Source organism: Podarcis bocagei (genome assembly GCF_964188305.1).
Source record: "Podarcis bocagei genome assembly, chromosome: 5".
Lineage (NCBI taxonomy): Eukaryota > Metazoa > Chordata > Lepidosauria > Squamata > Lacertidae > Podarcis > Podarcis bocagei.
This window is the reverse complement of record NC_138129.1, coordinates 10,360,844-10,381,699: the sequence shown is the minus strand read 5'-3', so window position 1 is coordinate 10,381,699 and position 20,856 is coordinate 10,360,844. Positions and strand designations below refer to the sequence as shown.

The following is a 20,856-nucleotide window of genomic DNA, read 5'->3' as shown; positions in this document are numbered from 1 at the left end:
TTGTGATCTACTAAAAGCCCTAAATCCTTTTCATATGTGCTACTGGCGAGCCAGGTGTCCCCCATACGTACAGCTAGTTCTTTCTGCCTAATTGTAGAACCCTCCTGAAATTCATTTTGCTAGCTTTAGCTGGTTCTCTAATCTGTTAAGGTCATCTTGAATCCCGATTCTGTCTTCTGTGGTATTAGCTACCCCTCCCAGTTTGGTGTCATCTGCAGCGTTGAGCATACCTTCTGTTCCTTCATCCAAATCATTTATAAAGATGTTGAACCACACTGGGCCCAGGACAGAACTCTGTGGCACCCCACTTGTCTTTGAAGACTGCTTCAGGTGGCCCCAAATGTCATTACAAGTTGGATAATGAATCCAAATTACTTTGTGTTCATTTCCTACCTTCTAGGATTAGCCCCCTGTTGAGTTCAGCATGCAGTTAAGACAATCAGCAAAACATATTTGAAATAATTTTTTTTTTAACATCAGAATTAATGTTAAGCCCTGAAATCAAATTGCAAATGAAATTTTAAAAGGAGTGTAGAACAAAGATAACTTGCGTATGTACACATAGAATATCTTAGGCAGCTGAGCTCTTATCAGGCTCTGCCTTGGCTTTCATTTTTTTAAAGAAACTGTTTCTGCACAACAATGAGAAATAGAAACTACTTGTGTGTCTAAATGAAAAGCTGAGGTTCTGGCAGTTCTGCTGGAGGGAGCCAGTACACATAAATCATTTTGCTGGGCCTGGAACTAACTTGTAACCCAGGACCCGCGTTTATTGACCTATGTTCTAGAGCCTCTAAACCCTATCAAGTGCACTGGCTCCACTTGTCCCTGGGATTATAACATCCCTGATCATTATAATTCTCACCCTTCTGCTGCCAGCAGGTTGCTACACTCCAATGGGTATTCCTGCCTTGGTATGGGAAATGTCAGCAGAAACAAATGAATTAGATTGAGAGGGTATGGCATATCTACAGACACATCCCCTCTTTCTAACTACCGCTCCTAGCAGCAGGACTCAGGAACTCACAGCTCTCCAAATGCTACAGTTCCTATCTTCCTGGAATGCTGATCCTCCTGCCATGGCTCATCTTTAAAAGCTTGGCGGGTGGGGCATGGAAACTTGTTGGGACATCTTTGTTGCTTCCATCCACTTCCAAGCTTCTTGCCCTACTCTTGAACTCCTGAACCATGACCCTTGAGCTTTGTGTCTGCTCCTGAGTCTGTGTCTGAACAAACATCTATTTCTTACTTACAAGTAAGAGCCAGGACAGAGCCCATTGGAGGCTTTCACATTAATGCCACAATTTCTTCCTAGGAAATGGATAATACTCTTGCAGATGTTGGGGAAATATTGGGGTCCAATACCCTGTAGATTCAGGCTGCATGGCCAATAAGATCCAGAAGCCAATTGCCGGTCAAGCAGGACATTTATTTCGGTTTGCAAATAGTTGAAGAGTGACATACAAAATAGGGGAAAGCACAAACATTTATACACTTACAAGCAAAGAGGCAGATGTGTCTAAATAAGGCAGAACTTCCTTCTACTAGCTTCTACTGGTTTAATCACAAGGCATAGCAATGTTCTTATCGTCCCCTCCTTCCTTTATCCTCAACTGTTATAGCAATAGCTCCTGCATACGTTTTGTTCTGCCCTAATCTCTTGGTTTTCTTGCAAACACAAGCTTCACATTTCAACATTCAGCCTTTCTCACAAACATTTCAACTTTCATTTTATATTATCTCTATAACTTCTGAAGCACAGAAACACTCCTCATGATCCTGCAGCCCAGCAGGATTCTGTTCTTAAGATGGGGTGTAATGCCATGTGAGAACCTCATTGACCAGTACGTTTCTGAGCACAATTCAAAGTGTCGGTGCTGACCTTTAAAGCCCTAAACGGCCTCGGTCCAGTATACCTGAAGGAGTGTCTCCACCCCCATCGTTCTGCCCGGACACTGAGATCCAGCTCTGAGGGCCTTCTGACTGTTCCCTCCCTGCGAGAAGCCAAGTTACAGGGAACCAGGCAGAGGGCCTTCTCGGTAGTGGCGCCCTCCCTGTGGAACGCCCTCCCACCAGATGTCAAAGAGAAAAACAACTACCAGACTTTTTGAAGACATCTGAAGACAGCCCTGTTTAGGGAAGCTTTTAATATTTGACGGACTATTGTATTTTAATATTTTGTTGGAAGCCACCCAGAGTGGCTGGGGAAACCCAGCCAGATGGGCAGGGTATAAATTATTATTATTATTATTATTATTATTATTATTATTATTATTATTATTATAGCTGTGGGGACAGCTGAATCAGCCCTACATCTTGAGCAAAAAAAGCTGTAGCTCTGGAGAGATTTAAAACTTTTATTGGTCAATAAACAGGTCTGTACTTTTCTCCCTTTCCTTCCCCAGGCTAATTCCCCAGACTAATTAGGCAGATCCAATTCCAAACAATTTATTGGCTTGTGCCAGTTTGTGAATTAAGCTCATTTGGCAATTCATTAAACAGGTTGCTCTGCCTGGGATCGTAGCCTTTCAGCTCATTTGCCAATACCACCCAAGTGGGAGAACTTCAAAGAACTCACCTGGGGTGCCATTGGTTTTCTAAGAGCTACTCGACTTTTCCTGCCTTGGAGGCGAAAAAACTTGTTCTTGTGTGAGCCCCAGAAAATTATGCCTATAGATGGCTGTAGTTCTTATGTATCCTTATGCATGCAGCGCCATCAATGTGTGTCAGGGTTTGCAGAGTTCTGCAAACAAACAGAGGTAGGTCTATCCCTGCAAGGAGCTTACAGTCCAAGTTTTAGCAGTGGGAGAAAGGGAAGAGAGCCAAAGGTAGGGATGGATGAATGGGAACAAATGCAGTCACATGCTCAGTAGCAGTTGGTGTGATTAAAGGCCTAAGTCAAATCTGCCCCACAGCCCTGTTGACATCCAGACAAGCAAAGAGGCCTTATCCAAGCTCAAATACACACACTAGCCTTGAAGAAGGCCATTGAAGGGTGTTGCCTGGGGAGAGGTTCAGAGGATCAGGGAGGGAGGCCTGAGGTTCCCCACCCTAGGAGGGGTCAATAGCATTTGGCCTTAGCAGCTAAAATTGTTGGGAAAACGCCCTGGGAAGGCTGCAAATCTCCCAAGTCTCCAGAGCGTGGCCCTCTCTGGCTGTAAATCTTCTTCAGTCCAGAGTAGCCGGTAATAAGCGACCCTTCTCTCCTGAAAAGAGGACACCAGTCTTCTGGTATATCATAGCAGAAGACTCAATCATGGAAACATTTGAAGTGTCAGGCATAGCTCTAATGGCTTTAGCCCAAACATAGCAGAGTTTTCCTGCACAGCAAAGAAGCTAGTCAAGGTGGAAATGACTAGTCAGCTAGACTCAGAAAAACTATTTACAGGATTTATTAAAAGGAAAAATAAAACCAGCAGAGTTTCTGCATATAAAGCAAAGCAAAATAAATCCTTTCTCTCTCTCTCTTAACCATACACAGCACTTCTACTCCTTCAACACACCTAACACCAAACTGTGCTAGCATTTAACAGAGTTGAGTGCTGGTCGTTAACCAATCAGAGTAAGTAGTTTCTAGGTCAAGCAGACCTTGGCTTTCTGCCGAGAGTAAATTGACACTGCCTTGAGTTAATTGTGTGAAGCCAGAATCTGTAAGTTCCCATGAGAATCAATTAACAGAAACTGAACAGTTCTAAAACTACTTTATTTGCAGTCTTATATGCACAGACTCCATCAGTACGTCTGTGCTCTCTGAACACCAGTACAGAACAGCAACACACCCAGAAGTGAAACCAACTTCCAGTAGGTCTCAGAAGGAAGAGATAATACAGACTTCCTTTCTCACGCTCTTTCAGACACTCACATGATGTATACAAATCATAGTACCACTCACTGGAGCAGCTCGGATAGATAAAAATCCCGACAAAAATGAGCTTCCACATGTGATGATGATGATGGATGATGAAGATAATTAGATTATCTCATTAGATAATCCTGCATTGCCAGCGGTTGGACCAGATGGCCCTCAGGGTCCCGTCCGACTCTGTGATTCTATAATTCTATAATTGTGCCCCACCCATTTAACTGGGTTGATCCAGCCACTCTGGGCACCTTCCAACAAATATAAAACATCAAACTTTAAAAACTTCCTGATAGAGGGCTGCCTGCAGATGTCTTCTAAAAGTTGTATAGTTATTTATCTCCTTGACATCCAATGGGAGGGCATTCCACAGGGTGGGCACCACTACCGAGAAGGCCCTCTGACTGTAAGAAGCTGGAGGCAGATGTGAAAGTTCAGGGACTTCCGGGACGCCGCGGACACGGAAAGGAGCGCGAGGCAACCCTCCGGGGGAGTCTCGAACAGCACGGGTCTAAAATAGGGGTCACGAAGGCTCCGTGAACCCCAAAACCGCAGGAGGATTATCCTGGGGGACAATGCACCCAGCGACGCTGCTTGTGCTCACCCTGTTGCCGGCATTTAACAGGGCTGGAGCCACAGCGTGAGGGGAAGCACCAGACTCCATGCTGTGAAGCCTCAAGCTCCGAGGGAAAGCGGCGGATCTCCAACAGCAGCGGAAAAGCTGGGAAACAGTTTAAAAACCCTGCAGAGGATGCAGAGGAGATAAGAGGAAAATATTGAAGAAGAACTTAACTAAAATAAAAGGAACTTTGATATAAGAACCCAGCGGAGACGAAACTTATGGCGAAAGGAGGAGGAATCCACCACTGGCAGTAAGATAGAAAACGGAGTATAGCGAAAGGCTGGGAGAGAGGAAGTAAGAGTTAAAAACTAGCCGCTAAGTGAGGAGAAAAGAATAACCTCGGTTACAAAGTACAAAATAGAAGCGCAAAGTATAAAGAGTCGGAGGCAAGGTATAACGAAAATCTTTTACAGTGGGGCTCTTTAAGGAACTAGAGAGGAAGGAAAGGAAGAGTTTCCGGCTCATCTGGAGGACGCTATAATTGACGGGTTTTGTGCAAACGGGTTTTCTACCTCCAGACCCCTTGAGTGTGGTGCCTGAAGAGGGGAAGGAGGGAAGTGGAGGACGGAACTGTGTGCCCTTCTAGTTCGCAGTGTGGACTAGGTGGCTGGGATATTCAACACCTGGCTTTGTCTTGCCTGTATACTCATATGGATTTAAAGGGACATACGATAAAGTGGGAATAAGAGACGTCAGTAACCAGCTCTGAGTATAAAGAATACTTTTTGACTGCTCTTCCACGCCTCTGTCTAGAAGAAATTCTGTGGCTTCAGATGCTCAATATATCCACCCTCAAGAATATAAGGACTTAAAAGTGTGTACAAACTTAGGTGCTTTGAGACTGTGTTAATACTTGGTACCTTACCCCTGCGACACCTTTGGTAACTCATCAACTTGATAGAGGTAAGCTGTGAACTGTGTTATATTACTTGAAACACGCTAGAGCTGCTACTCCCATACTTTATTCTTTTCTTTTTGAGACCAAAGGAGGAAATAACATCAAGACTTTAAAATGACAAACGGTTCAAAGAAGGGGGTGGCAACGCCAGCGGAAAGGAGACCATCGAGACAAGAAGAAGGCAAGGAGGCGAAAGAAATTAAAGACTATAGCAGCTTGATGGTTGAAATAAGAAAAGAATTTAAAAACAATGAACAATATGTTGAGAGGAAATTACTTGAAATGCAAAATACTTTGGATAAGAAACTGGAGGGAGTGGTGGGGGAACTGACAGGGAAGGTTAAAGACCTATCGGTGAGAGCTAAGGTTCTTGAGGATTCAGTGAAAAGGGTGCAAAAAGATACGAAAGACAATAAGAAGGAGGTGGATAGGATTAGAGGGGAAGTTAAAGAGATAGAAAAGGTGCAGGAAGAGTTGTTGGATAACATGGCTATGACGCAGATGAGACAAAATCAATCTAATCTGAAACTCAGAGGTATACCAGAGAATTTAAATGAGAATATTAGAACCAAAGTGATAAAAGAGCTGGCAATTTGGTTAGATAAAAAAGAGGACGAGATAAACTATCACTTAGTAAATATTTTTCGAATAAGGTCAAAATTGACTAAAGTTAAAAAGAAAAAATTGCCAGGAGATGTAATTGCTATGTTCAGTTCGCTAGAGATAAGAAATGAAATACTGAAACAGAACCATATTAAAAGGCTATTTATTGAAGGAAACCCAATCATTATCTTTAAAGAAATCCCTTCAAGATTTCTTCGAAGGAGAGACCCATATAAAAAACTAACAAGCCAATTGAAGAAAAATGGGATCTTGTACAGATGGGAGTTCCCGGAAGGCATTTCGTTTTACTTTAAGGAAAAAAGGTTTAAACTGTCTACCACTATAGAACTCCAGAAATTTGCAAGGAGATATGATGGCGACGAGGTAATCCCTGCATCTGGAGCCAGGGCAGGCTCAGGCCCCTGGCTCAGCCCAGCTGGTGTTTGTTGCAGAGGAACCTGTGCAGACTGGGATGCTTCAGGATCAGGCCCCAGACTTGGTTCAGGTGATGCCTGAGGCAAAGGATCCAGTGCAGACTGAGTCTCCTCTGGTTCCGAGTCCAAGCCCAAGTCCCAGGCCATCACATTCTGAAAGCAAGGCACTCCTGCAGCAGAATGTTTTCTCTTCATTTTTGCCTCCAGAAAGCGGCATTTGGTGGTAAACCGCTTCTAAACATGGATGATCCATTTACCATTCGTACCTAAGAACCATTGATATGGATCTGATTCTCCAAAAATCTGCTCAAGTTCCTCAGGAAGAAACAAACAAACTCATGGCACTGACACAGCAAAGTGTTCATTCTCTGAAATGCCTGTACCTGGATGTGAGGTACCAACAGGTGGCAGTTGATGGTTCACTGAATGTATGCCCATCCTTTCACACTCCCACTGCATCATGGATTGTGTAGTCTTTAGGGCTATGTGCATTTTTTCTGCATGCAAAAATTAAGATGGTATTACTGTAGCAGCTAAGGGCAGAAATATCAAGGATTCGTGGGGGAAAAATAAAAAGCCTTGAAAATGTAGAGATGCCAATCATATGCCATGCTTGTTAATGTAAGAACAGATAGTTAGTTGATTCCTTGAAATGTCAAGCAGAATTTCTAATGGCTGCCAGAACTTTTGGATCAGGATTTAGAAATTATGGAAATGTAATATTTGTCCTGATCCAGACTTGTCATGGAACTCTACAGGAAGGAACTGGGATGAATTGGAAGAAATCTGAAAGCTTGTTTGGGGCCTCTGATATTCTCTGCAATTAGACTCTATATCTACCTATTGGTATATAAAATTAGTTGCCATGACTCAGAAAATAAATAACCAATTAGTAACCTATTTATGGTAATGTTGTAATATTCAATGCAATCACACTGCTATTAAAAATTGAGATATGCAATTAGATGTATCTGAGATAAACTTGGAGGTGCAGAGAGGGAGAGAGATTTGGTCTCCTTGGATACAGTTCTGCGGACAGTTCCATGCAAGTGTCATTTATATCCTCAGTATAAAGGCTCCAAGTAGGTCTTTGTCTACTTGGCCCCTAGCCTTGATCTGTTGCAGCAGGGATGCAAAGCCCAGAGAGCCTCATTATTCTATTTTAGGCTAAGCAATTATTAGAATAATAATTATTATTATTTATTATTTATACCCCGCCCATCTGGCTGGGCTTCCCCAGCCACTCTGGGCGGCTTCCAACAAAATATTAAAATACCTTAATGCATCAAACATTAAAAGCTTCCCTAAACAGGGCTGCCTTCAGGTGTCTTCTAAAAGTTTGGTAGTTGTTGTTCTCTTTGACATCTGGTCGGAGGGCATTCCACAGGGCGGGTGCCACCACCAAGAAGTCCATAGAACGATGGGGGTGGAGATGCTCCTTCAGATATACTGGACCGAGGCCGTTTAGGGCTTTAAAGGTCAGCACCAATGCTTTGAATTGTGCTTGGAAATGTACTGGGAGCCAATGTAGGTCTTTCAAGACCAGTGTTATGTGGTCTCGGCAGCCGCTCCTAGTCACTAGTCTAACTGCCGCATTCTGGATTAGTTGTAGTTTCCGGGTCATCTTCAAAGGTAGCCCCACATAGAGCGCATTGCAGTAGTCCAAGCGGGAGATAACCAGAGCATGCACCACTCTGGCAAGACAGTCCGCGGGCAGGTAGGGTCTCAGCCTGTGTACCAGATGGAGCTGGTAAACAGCTGCCCTGGACACAGAATTAACCTGCGCCTCCATGGACAGCTGTGAGTCCAAAATGACTCCCAGGGTGTGCACTTGGTCCTTCAGGGGTACATTTACCCCATTCAGGACCAGGGAGTCCTCCACACCTTCCCGCCTCCTGTCCCCTCAAAACAGTACTTCTGTCTTGTCAGGATTCAACCTCAATCTGTTAGCTGCCATCCATCCTCCAACCACCTCCAGACACTCACACAGGACCTTCACCGCCTTCACTGGTTCTGATTTGAAAGAGAGGTAGAGCTGGGTATCATCCGCATACTGATGAACACCCAGCCCAAACCTCCTGATGATCTCTCCCAGTGGCTGCATGTAGATGTTGAAAAGCATGTACCTGTAATGTTGGTCAGACCTGAAACATAGAAGGCAGGATGCCTCCTTACCTTGAGACTAACCAGTTCTCTATCTAGCTCAGTATTGTCTACACTAACCAGCAGCAGCTCTCCAGGATTTCAGACAAGGGACATCCCCAGATGTTGGGAACTGAGCCTGGGACCTTCTGCATGCAAAGCTGATGATTCACATATGGAGAAACTAGTGTTAGCAACCTTGGGTTAGTCACTACCTCTCCGCCTTACCTATTGTCAGGTACACTGGCAGGCATGGGAGTTTTCCCCTCCCTCCAGTAGCTTCTGATAAGAAGTAGTGAGCCTAAACACTCTCTCCCTCCTGGTTGCCTAGCTACTTTCTCAAAGCTGTCCAGCTCTTCCCCCGACTGTGCAGCCTCTGAATATGCTGGTCTCACTGCTTCTGGGAACATGGAAAGCAAGGGGGGATCCTCCCCCTCTGTTAGAGGCTGCTCTGTCTGTGACCTCATTCCTCCATCTTCAGAGTCAGACCAGCCTCTGGCATCCGATTCAGACCAGCCCCTGACACCTATCATACAGGGTCATTATCTAATAGGTTGCTTTGGGGCTGAGTAGGGATTTTTAATTTGCCTGCTATTGGCTCTTTGTACAGTTTGTTTCACCTGCTCTGCATTGTGGTTTCTGGGGACTGATGCACTTGACTCTAGGGAAGAATGATGCAGGAATCTCCCCTACTTACTTTTATGGTGCGACTTGGAGAAGGGGTAGGCAGAATGTCATCTCACATGCTGCAGGTGTTGTCTGATAGGTTATAGCTAGCTCCTGCACTAATATTTAGTATCCATCTCTGTATTATATTAAGTCAATTTAGTGACCCATAGTTTCACCCAGTCCTATCTGTCTTGCTGTTTCAGCTCTAAGCTGCAAAATACTATCTGCCGTTTTCAGCACCATGGAGAGCGCTCGTATACCAACATATCTATGATACCATTCCATCATTACAGAAGTCTTTCAAACAGCTTATTGCCTCCAGATGAGAAGGTTGTTTTCAAAGCCCTAACAAATTAAAAGATCAGATTCCGAAATGGATTTTTCTGCTTATTGGAAATAGGCTCAGTCTTCAGCCATGTCATGCAGCAGGTTTCCAAAGGGTGGTCCAATTTTCTTTCTCGACAAGACAGATGGGCTTGTGGTTTGTTTGTTTGTTTGTTTGTTTGTTTGTTTGTTTGTTTGTTTGTTTTCTGGCTTGGGATGAACTCCTGCTGAACAGGTGGTCCTCAGGCATGAAGTGCTGTCAGAGGGAGAGGTAACAGTGATGCCCCCCAAAAAGGAAGTGATGCATTCTAAGCTGGACTTGAATCATAGTATCAGAGAATCAGAGTTGGAAGGGACCCACAAGGGTCATCTAGTCCAACCCCCTGAAGTGCAGGAATCCTACCCACAGCTGCCCTTGGGTGGGCTCAAACCACCAAATTTCTGGTCAGCAGACAGAAGCACTGACCCATTGCGCTACAGCACACAGACAAAATTAAGTTCTTCACATAGTACATTATTAAGCTACGGAATTTGCTCCCACCAGAGGCACTGATGGCCACCAACTTGGATGGCTTTAAAAGAGGTACATGCATGGCTACAAAGGAACCATCAGGATCCACTCTGATCCACATCATTTTTTTTCTGTGGTCCCAAGCCCACCACTGGATCGAGTTTGACCCATTGCCGGTGAGTGGCCCCAACAAATTACCCTCAAGGAAATGCAAATTCCCCACCCTTCCTCTACTGAATCATTATTTCCCCTTCCATCTGCATTCCTTTCTTTGCAGCAAAGTCCTCCTTCATGCATAAGAGCCCTCCAATGTGGAAAGCTGAAAATCATTCCCATCTTTTTTATGCAGAACTTGTGTTGTTGCAATGATTGCAAACAGTTAGGTGAGCCAGTTTTTGCCCCTGGTTGTGGGATACTGATTTAACACAGCACGGGGTGCAAATCATCAACTTGCCTTGCAATGCAACGAAAGTGCAGACCGCACCGACTACAGAGACTAATTGGTATTTTTGTCCATTGCAGGAGCTGTTGTGATTGCCTTTGTTGTCTGCTGGCTTCCGTATCATGTACGGCGACTTATGTATTGCTATGTGCCAGAAAATCAGTGGTCAGAGTGAGTAACCGAATTCTGTGCATTAACTGCAGTATGTTTCAGTGCAAATCACAGTGGCCAACAGCCTTGCTTCCTTTACCCCTACCCAATCAGGTGACTCCTGGCCTCTTAGAAGAGGACAACTACTCTCAGGGGAAAGCTGCCATCCTGCTGGAAGTATTGGCTGGATAATGGCTCAGCCCTCCTTTACCCTTTTCCCTCATCCTTCAAGGGAAGAAGTTCTGGTGATCCAGGTCCCTCTGATTGCATCTCCAGCCAATGACCTTGAGCCAAGTTCATAGAACTAGGAGGTTTCATAGCCCCTAAATCCATAAGGTCAATAACTTCCTAAAGGAAGTTCAAGTTGCTAGACCCTGAACTTGACACTGGAAGCTTGACCAAGAGGTGTGAATGTGCTTATCCACCATCTCAGCTTTTTGCTCTCCTAGGGTTCCTTCTCCATTGAAGGAGACAGAAGGGACAACCTCAGGCCCAGTGCATGACTCCAAGCCGAATCTTGGTCCCTTGAAATTCCAGCCAAGTAATGTGTACACATATGCATGTACAAGAGCAAAAAATGCATATATAATCATATATTAGCAAAAAATAACAGGCAAGAAAGCATTATATTTGGGGAAATTGCTTTGGAAAAAATTGTACATTTAGCAAAATTGAATAGAGTATGTTTGGAGGAATGTGCACTAAAATGATGATGAAGTATCACGATGACTTGTTGTTACACAACTCAACCATCTGGGTTTTTTCCTTGCTCATTTGCCCCTCCTTTTCTTCTATCCCCTTAGCTTCCTTTTCGACTTCTACCACTACTTCTACATGCTGACAAACATCCTCTTCTATGTCAGTTCAGCCATCAACCCAGTCTTGTACAACCTGGTCTCTGCCAACTTCCGCCAAATCTTCCTCTCCACGCTCATGTTTGTGTGCCTGCCATGGAGGAAGAAGAAGAAGAGGACCAAGTTCAACAGGAAGTCCAACAGCATCTCCAGCAACCATACCTTCTCCAGCCAAGTCACCAGAGAAACCACATATTGAGACTTGGGCATTGTCAAGGAAGGAATGAACAAGCGTCTTGATTCAAGGCAGAATCGGAGCTTGAGAAGAGGGCTGTACTGCTTTCATACATGACCTCCAAATTCACCATAGCATGAATGTGTTTAGCTGGTTGTCATACATGGGAATGAGTAGGCCTCTGTTCTACAGATTAACTTTGGGGTTATGTTAATGCATCGGCCTCTGCCTTTTGTGAATAACGTCTCCATGTTGTGTAATTTTGATCCAGCATAGAAGTTGCCTGTGACGTCATCCAGGAAGCATAAACATTTATGGAGTCAGTGTTGGCCAAGCTTGAATGCTTCTTGTACTGCAGTTCATCCATTTCTCAGTTAGAAGTGCCACAGGGGTGTTGGAAAAGACCCACCTCTCCTGGTGATTTTAAGCTGGTATAGAAGCTGGGTAGGTATTGTGGTTGGGGTTTGGTTTGGTTTTTTAGTGAATGGGGGTTGTTGCTTTTAGGGTGGGAGAAGGGAAACTTATCCAACGGGTCTTTAAAGAAAGAGGAATGTAAATTGTTCAATAAAGAAGGGCATGCAATACTCAGGGAATGAGGTTATTCTTGTACTTTTGGGTTTGGGGATGAATTCAGGTTCTGCAATGAGTGTTTGGGAGAACCAGTGTGGCTCCCTTTCATTTGATAAGGGGAGGGCGGGGTGCCTTGGAAAGTCCATGGTGCCATCTTGGGTTACGTTTTCAATAATATTTCAATATTTTGGCCTAGGAAACCACTGTTGTTATTATTTGTCTATGTGCCTGTCATAGCAGGGCCATGTTCCTTGATCAAAGCCTCCAGGCAGTGATACCATTGTACAGTAATGATGATGGCAAAGGCAAAGGTGCCTGGAAAAATATGCTATACCTGCTAGGAGAGAAAGGGGAAAGTTGTTGCATCCTTTATATAGTGCTGGAATTCACTTGAGGCAGAGGAGACACATCCAGCTTTGATTACTGGTCAAGTTCAATTACTTTGTCTACAACTGTGTAACACTTGTGTCATGCCAATCATATGCAAGGTGCCATACAGATCAAGGGGTTGTTCAGAGCACTTGCAATCTACAGTAGATAATGAAGAAGAGATGAGGGAAGAAGTTAGGAAATTGTAAGTAGCAGGTATGGCAGTAGTAGCTAAATGGCAGTGGAAAACTGAGTCTGGATTAGGTATTAAAAAGAGGGTACTCTCAATTTTTTCTTCACCAACAACTCTGTATAGTAAGTTGGGTTGAGACATGGTGGCCAGCCAACAATATGGAATAAAAAATTCCTCTTGTGTGCTAACAATTTAAGGGACTGGAGGGGAAAAGACAGGGAGTTGCAGAACAGCTACTGATGGTTTGAGAAAATAAGGATGGCTAAAATCAGAGTTATGAATTGAACAATAGCAAAGAACGCAGAGACTTTAATCAAGGCAAAATCTCAAGACATCTGGAACATGGGGAGTCCGCTTTTGAATTATTATTTTTTTTGTAATTGTAATATATAATTGGTGGTATTATTATTGTAATTTGGAATGATTTGATTGGATTTGTTGTTAATTGGAGGATTTCATTGAAAATGAATAAAAATTGTTTACAAAAAAAGAGAGACATGGTGACCAGCCTAAGCTCAGCCTTCTCCAAACCTGATGTCCTCCCGATGGTTTGGATTCCAGCTACCATCGGCCCCAACCATTGTGACATCTTTGCAGCTTCATGGTTGCAATGTTACCCTCCCTCAACTGTATACCTAAAGAGATGGAGGGAAAACTCTTCTCTTTCTACAGGTATGGGAAGCATAGGGCCCTCCGTATGTTGCTGGAGCCATCAGTCCCAGCCAATACAATGTATGGTCAGAGATGATGAAAGCTCTCATCCAACAACATCTGAAGAGGACCAGGTTGGGGGAAACTAGCCTAAGGTCACCCGCTGAGCATCATGGCTGAGATGAACCTAATCTCCCTAGTTCTAAGTCCAGCCCCTATCCACTACACCACACTGAGACTGATATTAATATGGTGATTTCCTAAAGGCAGATTCAACTCTTCAACATGCAGGACATAGGTTTGCCTTGCACTGCTTCTCTGTTTCCCAGGATTTCCTCCCCTCCCGAATAGTTCCTTGGCATGGCAGCTAGTGATCAGTGGTGTAACAACAAGTGTAGCTGGAGAAAGACATCTGTTCTCCTCAGCCTCCATTCTAAACATCACAGCATTTGGTGATGTGCTGCCTGAGCAACTAAGCATGAAGGCAAAACTCAATGGCTGAATCTCTGCTAGGGAAAAGTGTAGCATATTTGGGGGGGGGGGATCCATATCTGATAATCCAGTTCTTTCCAAATCTAAAGTCTGCTCGGATGGGCCTGATCTGTTGCTAGACTGTACCATGCTGGGGAACTTGAAAACTCCCTCATTATTTGGGGATATGTTAGTGCTAGGCTTTGGTGTATATGTTTTGCAGCCAAGTGCAGAATTATATCGTCTGGTATGACTACTGGTGAAATAATAAAGAAACTTAAGGTTTATTAATCCTGGCAAACAAATCCATTCTGGGTAGAGACTTAGATGTGGCCATCATGAGGCATGGTTGCCATACATCCAGAATTTCCTGGGCATGTCCGGGATTCAAACGGTGAAATTAGCATCTGGCAAAATGTCCAGGTTTTTCCCCACAGAACCAGGAAGCTCAACAACTTTTCTTTAAATATGGCAACCTTCTCATGAGGTTAATGAATCCTGACTGGAGGAGCCTGGGAAAAACTATCTAGAGCTAGTTACTTACAAAAGAATCAGGGAAGAATAGATTGCCTGTAAGCCACCCCCAGTTCTGACATCTTATTGCTTGTTGCTTTATTCCCAATTGATAATAGGATTTAAGGACAACTAACTTTGACTTTTGAACTCACCACAACAGGGACACAGTAGCTGATATGACTGTGCCTTTCGATCAAAAGAAAATGCAAGTAAATAAGCCAAAAGAAAGAAAAGCAAAACACACATATGCACGCGTGTGTATACTTCAGTCTGTGTTTGTGTACTTTTGGCATGTAACAAATTCCTGGAGGCAGACATTTTAGTTAAAATTCATTATTTTGGGGTGAATGATAAAGAGCAGGGGGGAGACCAGATGACCTTCAAGCTTCCTTGCAACTCTAAAATTCTGTGATTTTGTAACTTTGCAAAATATGGAACAATGTATGAACCAAGTTGCACCACGTGTAAGCATTGTACCAAATTCAATAAATCTATATAAAGTTAAACCATAAACCATAAAATCTCTAGGAAAGAAATGAAAGCAGTAACTGCATTTTCCCTATGACATGCTAGATTTTGATTTTGATTTATTTATTTTTAGATCCTTTGGAGGGAAACTTTTAAAGGGCCCAAGGACAACATGTATATAATGTTATATACATGAATAAATGTTCACTTTGCTGTATGTCAATGTGATGATCCATTTCCGTTATTATTTAAATCTGATTTTTTAATAATAATTTGACAAAAAAGCTTGCATAATCTGCATGCATCTGTTTTGAAAGTCCTGGAAATGTAGCACATTACAGCTCCAAACCAGCTAGCGACATTTTACAGATTTTTCTTCTTACGCAGGGAGGAAGATATAAAAGGAATGAGACATACTGGATTTGGCACTGGATTGGCCTCATCTGGTATGCATAATCTCTTGAGGGATGATCAAAGAACTGCCGCATTTGATGCGTGAGGAGAGGTCAGAGAGAAGCAAGGAGCCTTTGCTTCAGCCAGTGGCCTGCAAAACCATTACCTGGAGCACCTCAAAAGCTTATTGGGGGTATCTTGGTGAGGACTTTCGCTAAAAGACAGCTTCTTCACTACCAGTCTTCTTCTGTATTTCTTAACTGCAAGGACAGACCTGAGAGGACCTTGCATGAACTTGTGTTCCATGGAAAATATCCCAGAATCCCTTGCAACATATCCCAGAATCCCTTGCAACAAGCTGGTGTCCCATAGCAAAGATGAGACAATTCTGACAAGAGATAACCCAGGAACTGGAAAGTTTGAAAACTACTTATGTAGAGCAGGGCTGGCTTACGTCAATGGTGGTAGAGGAGAAAATGGCGCCTCTCCCTTTTGACTAGACCAGCAGTTGCATCTTACTTCAACACTGGTGATAGGGCTAAATGCTCCACCACACACAGGGCCCACAAGGCTGTGGGGTGACTCCCCCAGCAATGTCCACTCTCCACCCCTCAGCAGCTGCCACCTGAGGTGGCTCCCTCACTCTGCATAAAGAAAGATTGCTCAATGGGAGAAGAAGAGTTTGGATTTGATATCCCGCTTTATCACTACCCTAAGGAGTCTCAAAGCGGCTAACCATCTCCTTTCCCTTCCTCCCGCACAACAAACACTCTGTGAGGTGAGTGAGGCTGAGAGACTTCAGAGAAGTGTGACTAGCCCAAGGTCACCCAGCAGCTGCATGTGGAGGAGCAGGGACGCGAACCCAGTTCACCAGATTACAAGTCTACCACTCTTAACCACTAAACCACACAGACTTAGGTTGCTTATCAGAAAGTGCATGCACAGCTAAATGGATTGCTGAATGGAAAATGTGAGAAAATCCTATTTTCTTCAGGTTTTATGGGAAGACTGCAGGTGGTGGTTTAATATCCAGGAATCTTACATTTGCATAGAGTTGTGCTAGATCAGTTACCAACCCGTGGTATGAGCTGCATTCAAGTGGTTTGTGGTCTGTTGGATTTGTGGCTGAAGATGGGAGACATCCCATCCACACTGGTGGAAGAAGAGGAGTGCGGGGGGAGCGCACCGCCCCCCAGCAGCGCGATCCCAGTGGGGTCCCATCACAGCTGCTCCCCCGCCTGTGCTGAGCACCACGCCCCTACAGGCGGCGCACCCCGCCCCCAGGACGAGCGCCACGCCTCTGCAGGGGGTGCACCACGTCCCCGGGACGCACGCCAGCCCCTCCCCCCCTGCTGTCCACCCCCCCAGTGCTGGAGCATGAAGCTCTGCCACTGCCCATCCATCGGACGAAATAGTCATCTTGATTTTCAACCGTCTTTTCATTCCTTATTTTGTTTCTCATATTGCATTTTATTCCATTGCAATTTGAATCAAAATTGTAATACAATAAAATGCAACATGTAAGAAACACAGAAACCCACATCTAGCGCCGCATGTCACAATTGCAGGACAATCATTAAACAGTCTGCCAAGACCTTCAGCAATTTTCAAGCCGGGCGTGCAGTTTTGAGACCATTGGGTTAAATGAACCCTGCAATCATTTCTGTTGAGACGATTCTAAGACGTTTGCCTTTTAGACGTTTTTTAAAAAAGATAGCAGATTCAGGGAAATAAAGCTACAGCAGATGGGTGGCAGCTATTAAAAGGGTCCGCCATATGACTTCTTGAAAATGTACTTTTCAAACCGCTTTTTATGGAGAGCACCATCCATTCGACAAAGTGTGCAATCAGACTCCAAAATGAATTGTGCTTCTGATCAATTTATCCAAAACGGGCTGCTGCTGCTGCTGCTTCTACTTCTTCCTGAGCTCCGTCCTGCCTCCGTGCATGTGATGCTCTGCCGATCTTTGCCTTTCGTACAGCAAGCAAGGTTTCGCTTCAGTGACTCCAGTCTTAAAGAAGCCAACGCAATGGAAGGGCAGATGGGAGGCCTAAGGGAGACACATGGTGTAAACAGGAAAAGTAAACAGATGCCTTCATTGGTTATGTCAAACTGTCTTTTTCTGAACATAGGGCAATCACATTGCTAGCTCTGAATACCGCCGCTCGCTTTGATCAAATTGTCCTCTTTATACAGGGCAACAGATCTCTCCCTCTCTCTTTTGACCATCATGAAAATTGCATGACATGGCAAAAGCTGTTCATGCACAATAATTCCAAGTTATATTTTCTTGATCGTGGTATGGAGCGCAGTGACACTGCTGAGAGCTGAAAAACAAGAGGAGAAGCCGATATTTGTAAAGGGACGTTCCACACTGCCGCAACCAAACCATTTCTGCCATGGTACGTCCATATTCTGTTTCAGGCTAGGGTTGACAGGAATCAGAGGCGCCATCCTTCAAGGGAGAATGGGGGCTGACATCACACATGTGATGTCAGGACATCGGGAGAAGCCAGGGGCCAGGGGCAAACACAGCGGCAGCACGGCTTCAATGGCCAGCACCGCCGCCTCCTCCTGCTGCCACCACTGGTCAGGGTCTGTTTCCCCACTCCTTCCCCTCTGCTGTAGGAGGAGGAGCTGGTCACTGAAGCCACGTCATTCCTGGCTCCATGCTTGGCCTCATCCACCCAGACAATACAGGCAAAACAACAAAACCAAGAAGCTAAAAACAGAATAGAGCACAATTCCGCATATTACGTACTATCTAAAACTCCTGGGCAAATAGGAAGAACTTTTCAACCTGTGGTTGAAAACCTAGTAATGTCAGTGCTAAGCAAGCCTTCCTTAGGGTGAGCATTCAGGTGTTGGGGGGCCACCACAGAAAAGGCCCTCTCCTTTATAAATCACGCTTCCATTTACAAAGGTACTTAGAGCAGGTCCTCTCCAGGAGTAAGAAGATCCAAAGCTATGTGGCCACCTCTGGTATGTCTTTCTTTGTGTTTGTGCATTCAGTTTCAGAGTATGGGGTGCCACAAGCTTCTCACCATAGGGACAATAGGTGTGGAGGCATCTTGAAGGTATCCAGAAACCATGGGGCTGTGAGTTTCTGGAATGAGGGGCTTCTGACAGGTACTTCGTAGGAAAATTTGAAACTTGTAGGGTTGCTTCTACAAGTAGGTTGTTTAGCCCTACCAAGCAATTGCTTTTAAACAATCAGCCTGAAGTGTAATTTAAATGGTTTCACAATCCACCTCACCAAAATCCTTCTCTAATCCAGAGGCACATCCCATGAAGCAAAAGTCTCCTGTAGTGTTAATTAGCAGCTTCTTCCTTGCAGCTTTTGCTCTTACTGACAAAGAGTCTCTTAACTGTCCTTTCAGTAGTCTCTGAATTGCCCTCTAATATAATTTCCTGTACCCACAATTTAATAATCGGCTGAAGTTACTGGCTTTTGTTATTGGTTGTTTTACTTTTTTTATTGCAAAATAACGATCTCCCACTACAAAGGAAAGAAGAGAAATAATAATGAGGGGAAACAAATAATTAAAGCCTTCTCTTCCCAGAAAGAAGAACTGAATTTCAAGGGCAAGTGAGGCTATTTGAGAACAACCAAGAGGCTATTCATGAGTAATGCTGCTATTGCACCTGACAAAAACCAACCCAAGTGAAAGAAGCTGCAACGAGGAAGCTTTTAATTAAAGATGCAGTAACCCGGAATAAATTTAATAACTTTTTGTTAGTCCACAATGGACCAATGTACAATTGGCAGTTATATATTAAACGTTATTTTAAAACAAAAAAACCCGACAGATCTGGTTTGAACATTGGTTAATGCAGAAAGAACCATCAGGCTTACTGAACAAACGATGGCAATTCCAACCAAGATGGTGAGTATGAAAACAACCCCCCACTTTTTACAACATTTTGCCCTTGTACTGGCAAATTCATATATTTGTTCAATGTAACTATTCTACACATGTCATTGTTGTGGCAGAAATACAAAAGTGCACAATTTAAAGAAAACCCCACAGAAGTCCTTATGTTACTATTTTTTTTAAAAAAAATAAACAATTGACATGACAAGTGCTCCTATCTACCTGTTAACAGTTCATGTGTCAAAGGGAACAATACTCTCAAAATGTATCAACATCATATTTGTATATTGGATATTTTTAGATCCAAGTGTAAAGAGTAAGCTATTTGTTGATATTAGCCTTTGTACTGTATGGTACTACTTTGTCATGCATTGATCTTCAGAAATAAAACAGCCTTGGGTTTTATTTTGTTGGCTGATTGTATTCCTGCAGCTTAATTATATCTTTTACATTCTGGGCTGATTTGTCTCCGCACAAACACACTCGCCACTAATAGCGTTAGTAAAGAATACAGAACAAACAAGGGCAAGGAGATACATTACCCCATCATCCCTTCTCCAAAACACTGTGACTGGAGACTCCTGGGAAAACTATTCCCTCTGATTAGAAGCTAGACCTTTCCATCACGAAAACAGAGCTTTCCGTCCATCCTACTGTGGCGTTTTTCTTATATGGCAAACAAGAATTCACTTTTGGAAGATTTATGCGGTGTTTCTTCAATGTCCAAATCTCCAAAACATCCAGAATCCCGTTACAGGTCCTTGCTTTGGTTCAGAAGGCTTCAGAAAAACCCTGTCCCTGTTTAGACAGGCCCAAAATCTGTCTGAAATGACCAGCTTCAGCTTGGAATTTGCCCAAATCTGATGCACATCCTTAATTTCATGATCACACTGCCTCTATATCAAGTACAAAAGATAATTTCTAAATCAGGCCCAAGTGGTTTTAACCCTGACATTTTGTCAAACATAAACATATTTATTAACCATTAACCAGGGTTATTTTCTTTCTGATGTAGATGGATGGACAGGCAGATATGCTACTTGGATAAAAATAAATCCTTTGCCACTATGAAGCTTTCAGTGCTAGACGAATTAACTTTGCAAATCCCAGTTAAAGATTTACAGTCACTGAGCAGTGAAGAAATCTGTAGATGATTTATCATCTGGGGGGGGGGAGGTGAACTTATTTTTGCAATGGCAAGAATTATTAACAAATGTAATAATTTATTAGGCGAATCCATTTTTCCTACTTTTCCACCAGATCTATTGAGCTGTAAATGTTCAGAATAGGTAGGAAGATATGCGCCATGAGCTCTGCAAATGGTTTTCTTTAAAATAGCAATCCAAGAACAAAACTTTTCTGTTCCATGAGCAAAAATAACATAAATTGAATTTTTGCTCTTATATGTCTAGGCTAGCACATTGTCCGATCAGAGAAAAACGGGTTGTTCTGTGATTATTTTAAAATGACAATTCAGAGAAAATTGAAATATGTCCAGTACTTGACTATCAATACTAAGCTTAATTATATCTTTTTTGATTCAAATAACATACTGGCTAGGTCTGCCCCAACATTATCATGCAATCATGTCGCAATTATAGATATTCCCAGTTCTATTATAAGCTGATGTAATAGATACTCATTCCTCGGAGCTCTATCTGAACTT

General features: G+C 43.4%; 1 protein-coding gene across 2 annotated transcripts in view; it reads left to right on the top strand.

Moving 5' to 3' along the window:
- Positions 1 to 19,595, top strand: part of NTSR1 (neurotensin receptor 1) — a 121,248-nt gene extending 101,653 nt beyond the window's left edge. Inside the window, exons 3-5 of one of the 2 annotated variants that reach the window (XR_014008595.1) lie at positions 10,585 to 10,675; positions 11,458 to 15,367; positions 19,126 to 19,595. Coding sequence is in view for 1 of the 2 variants with exons in the window: in XM_081196508.1 (XP_081052634.1) it covers positions 10,585 to 10,675; positions 11,458 to 11,707 (341 nt within the window). In the remaining variant the exon portion in view is untranslated. Of the gene's footprint in view, positions 1 to 10,584; positions 10,676 to 11,457; positions 15,643 to 19,125 lie in introns of those variants that run through there. The other variant, XM_081196508.1, reaches the window with a different exon arrangement.
- The last annotated feature ends 1,261 nt before the right edge of the window (positions 19,596 to 20,856 follow it).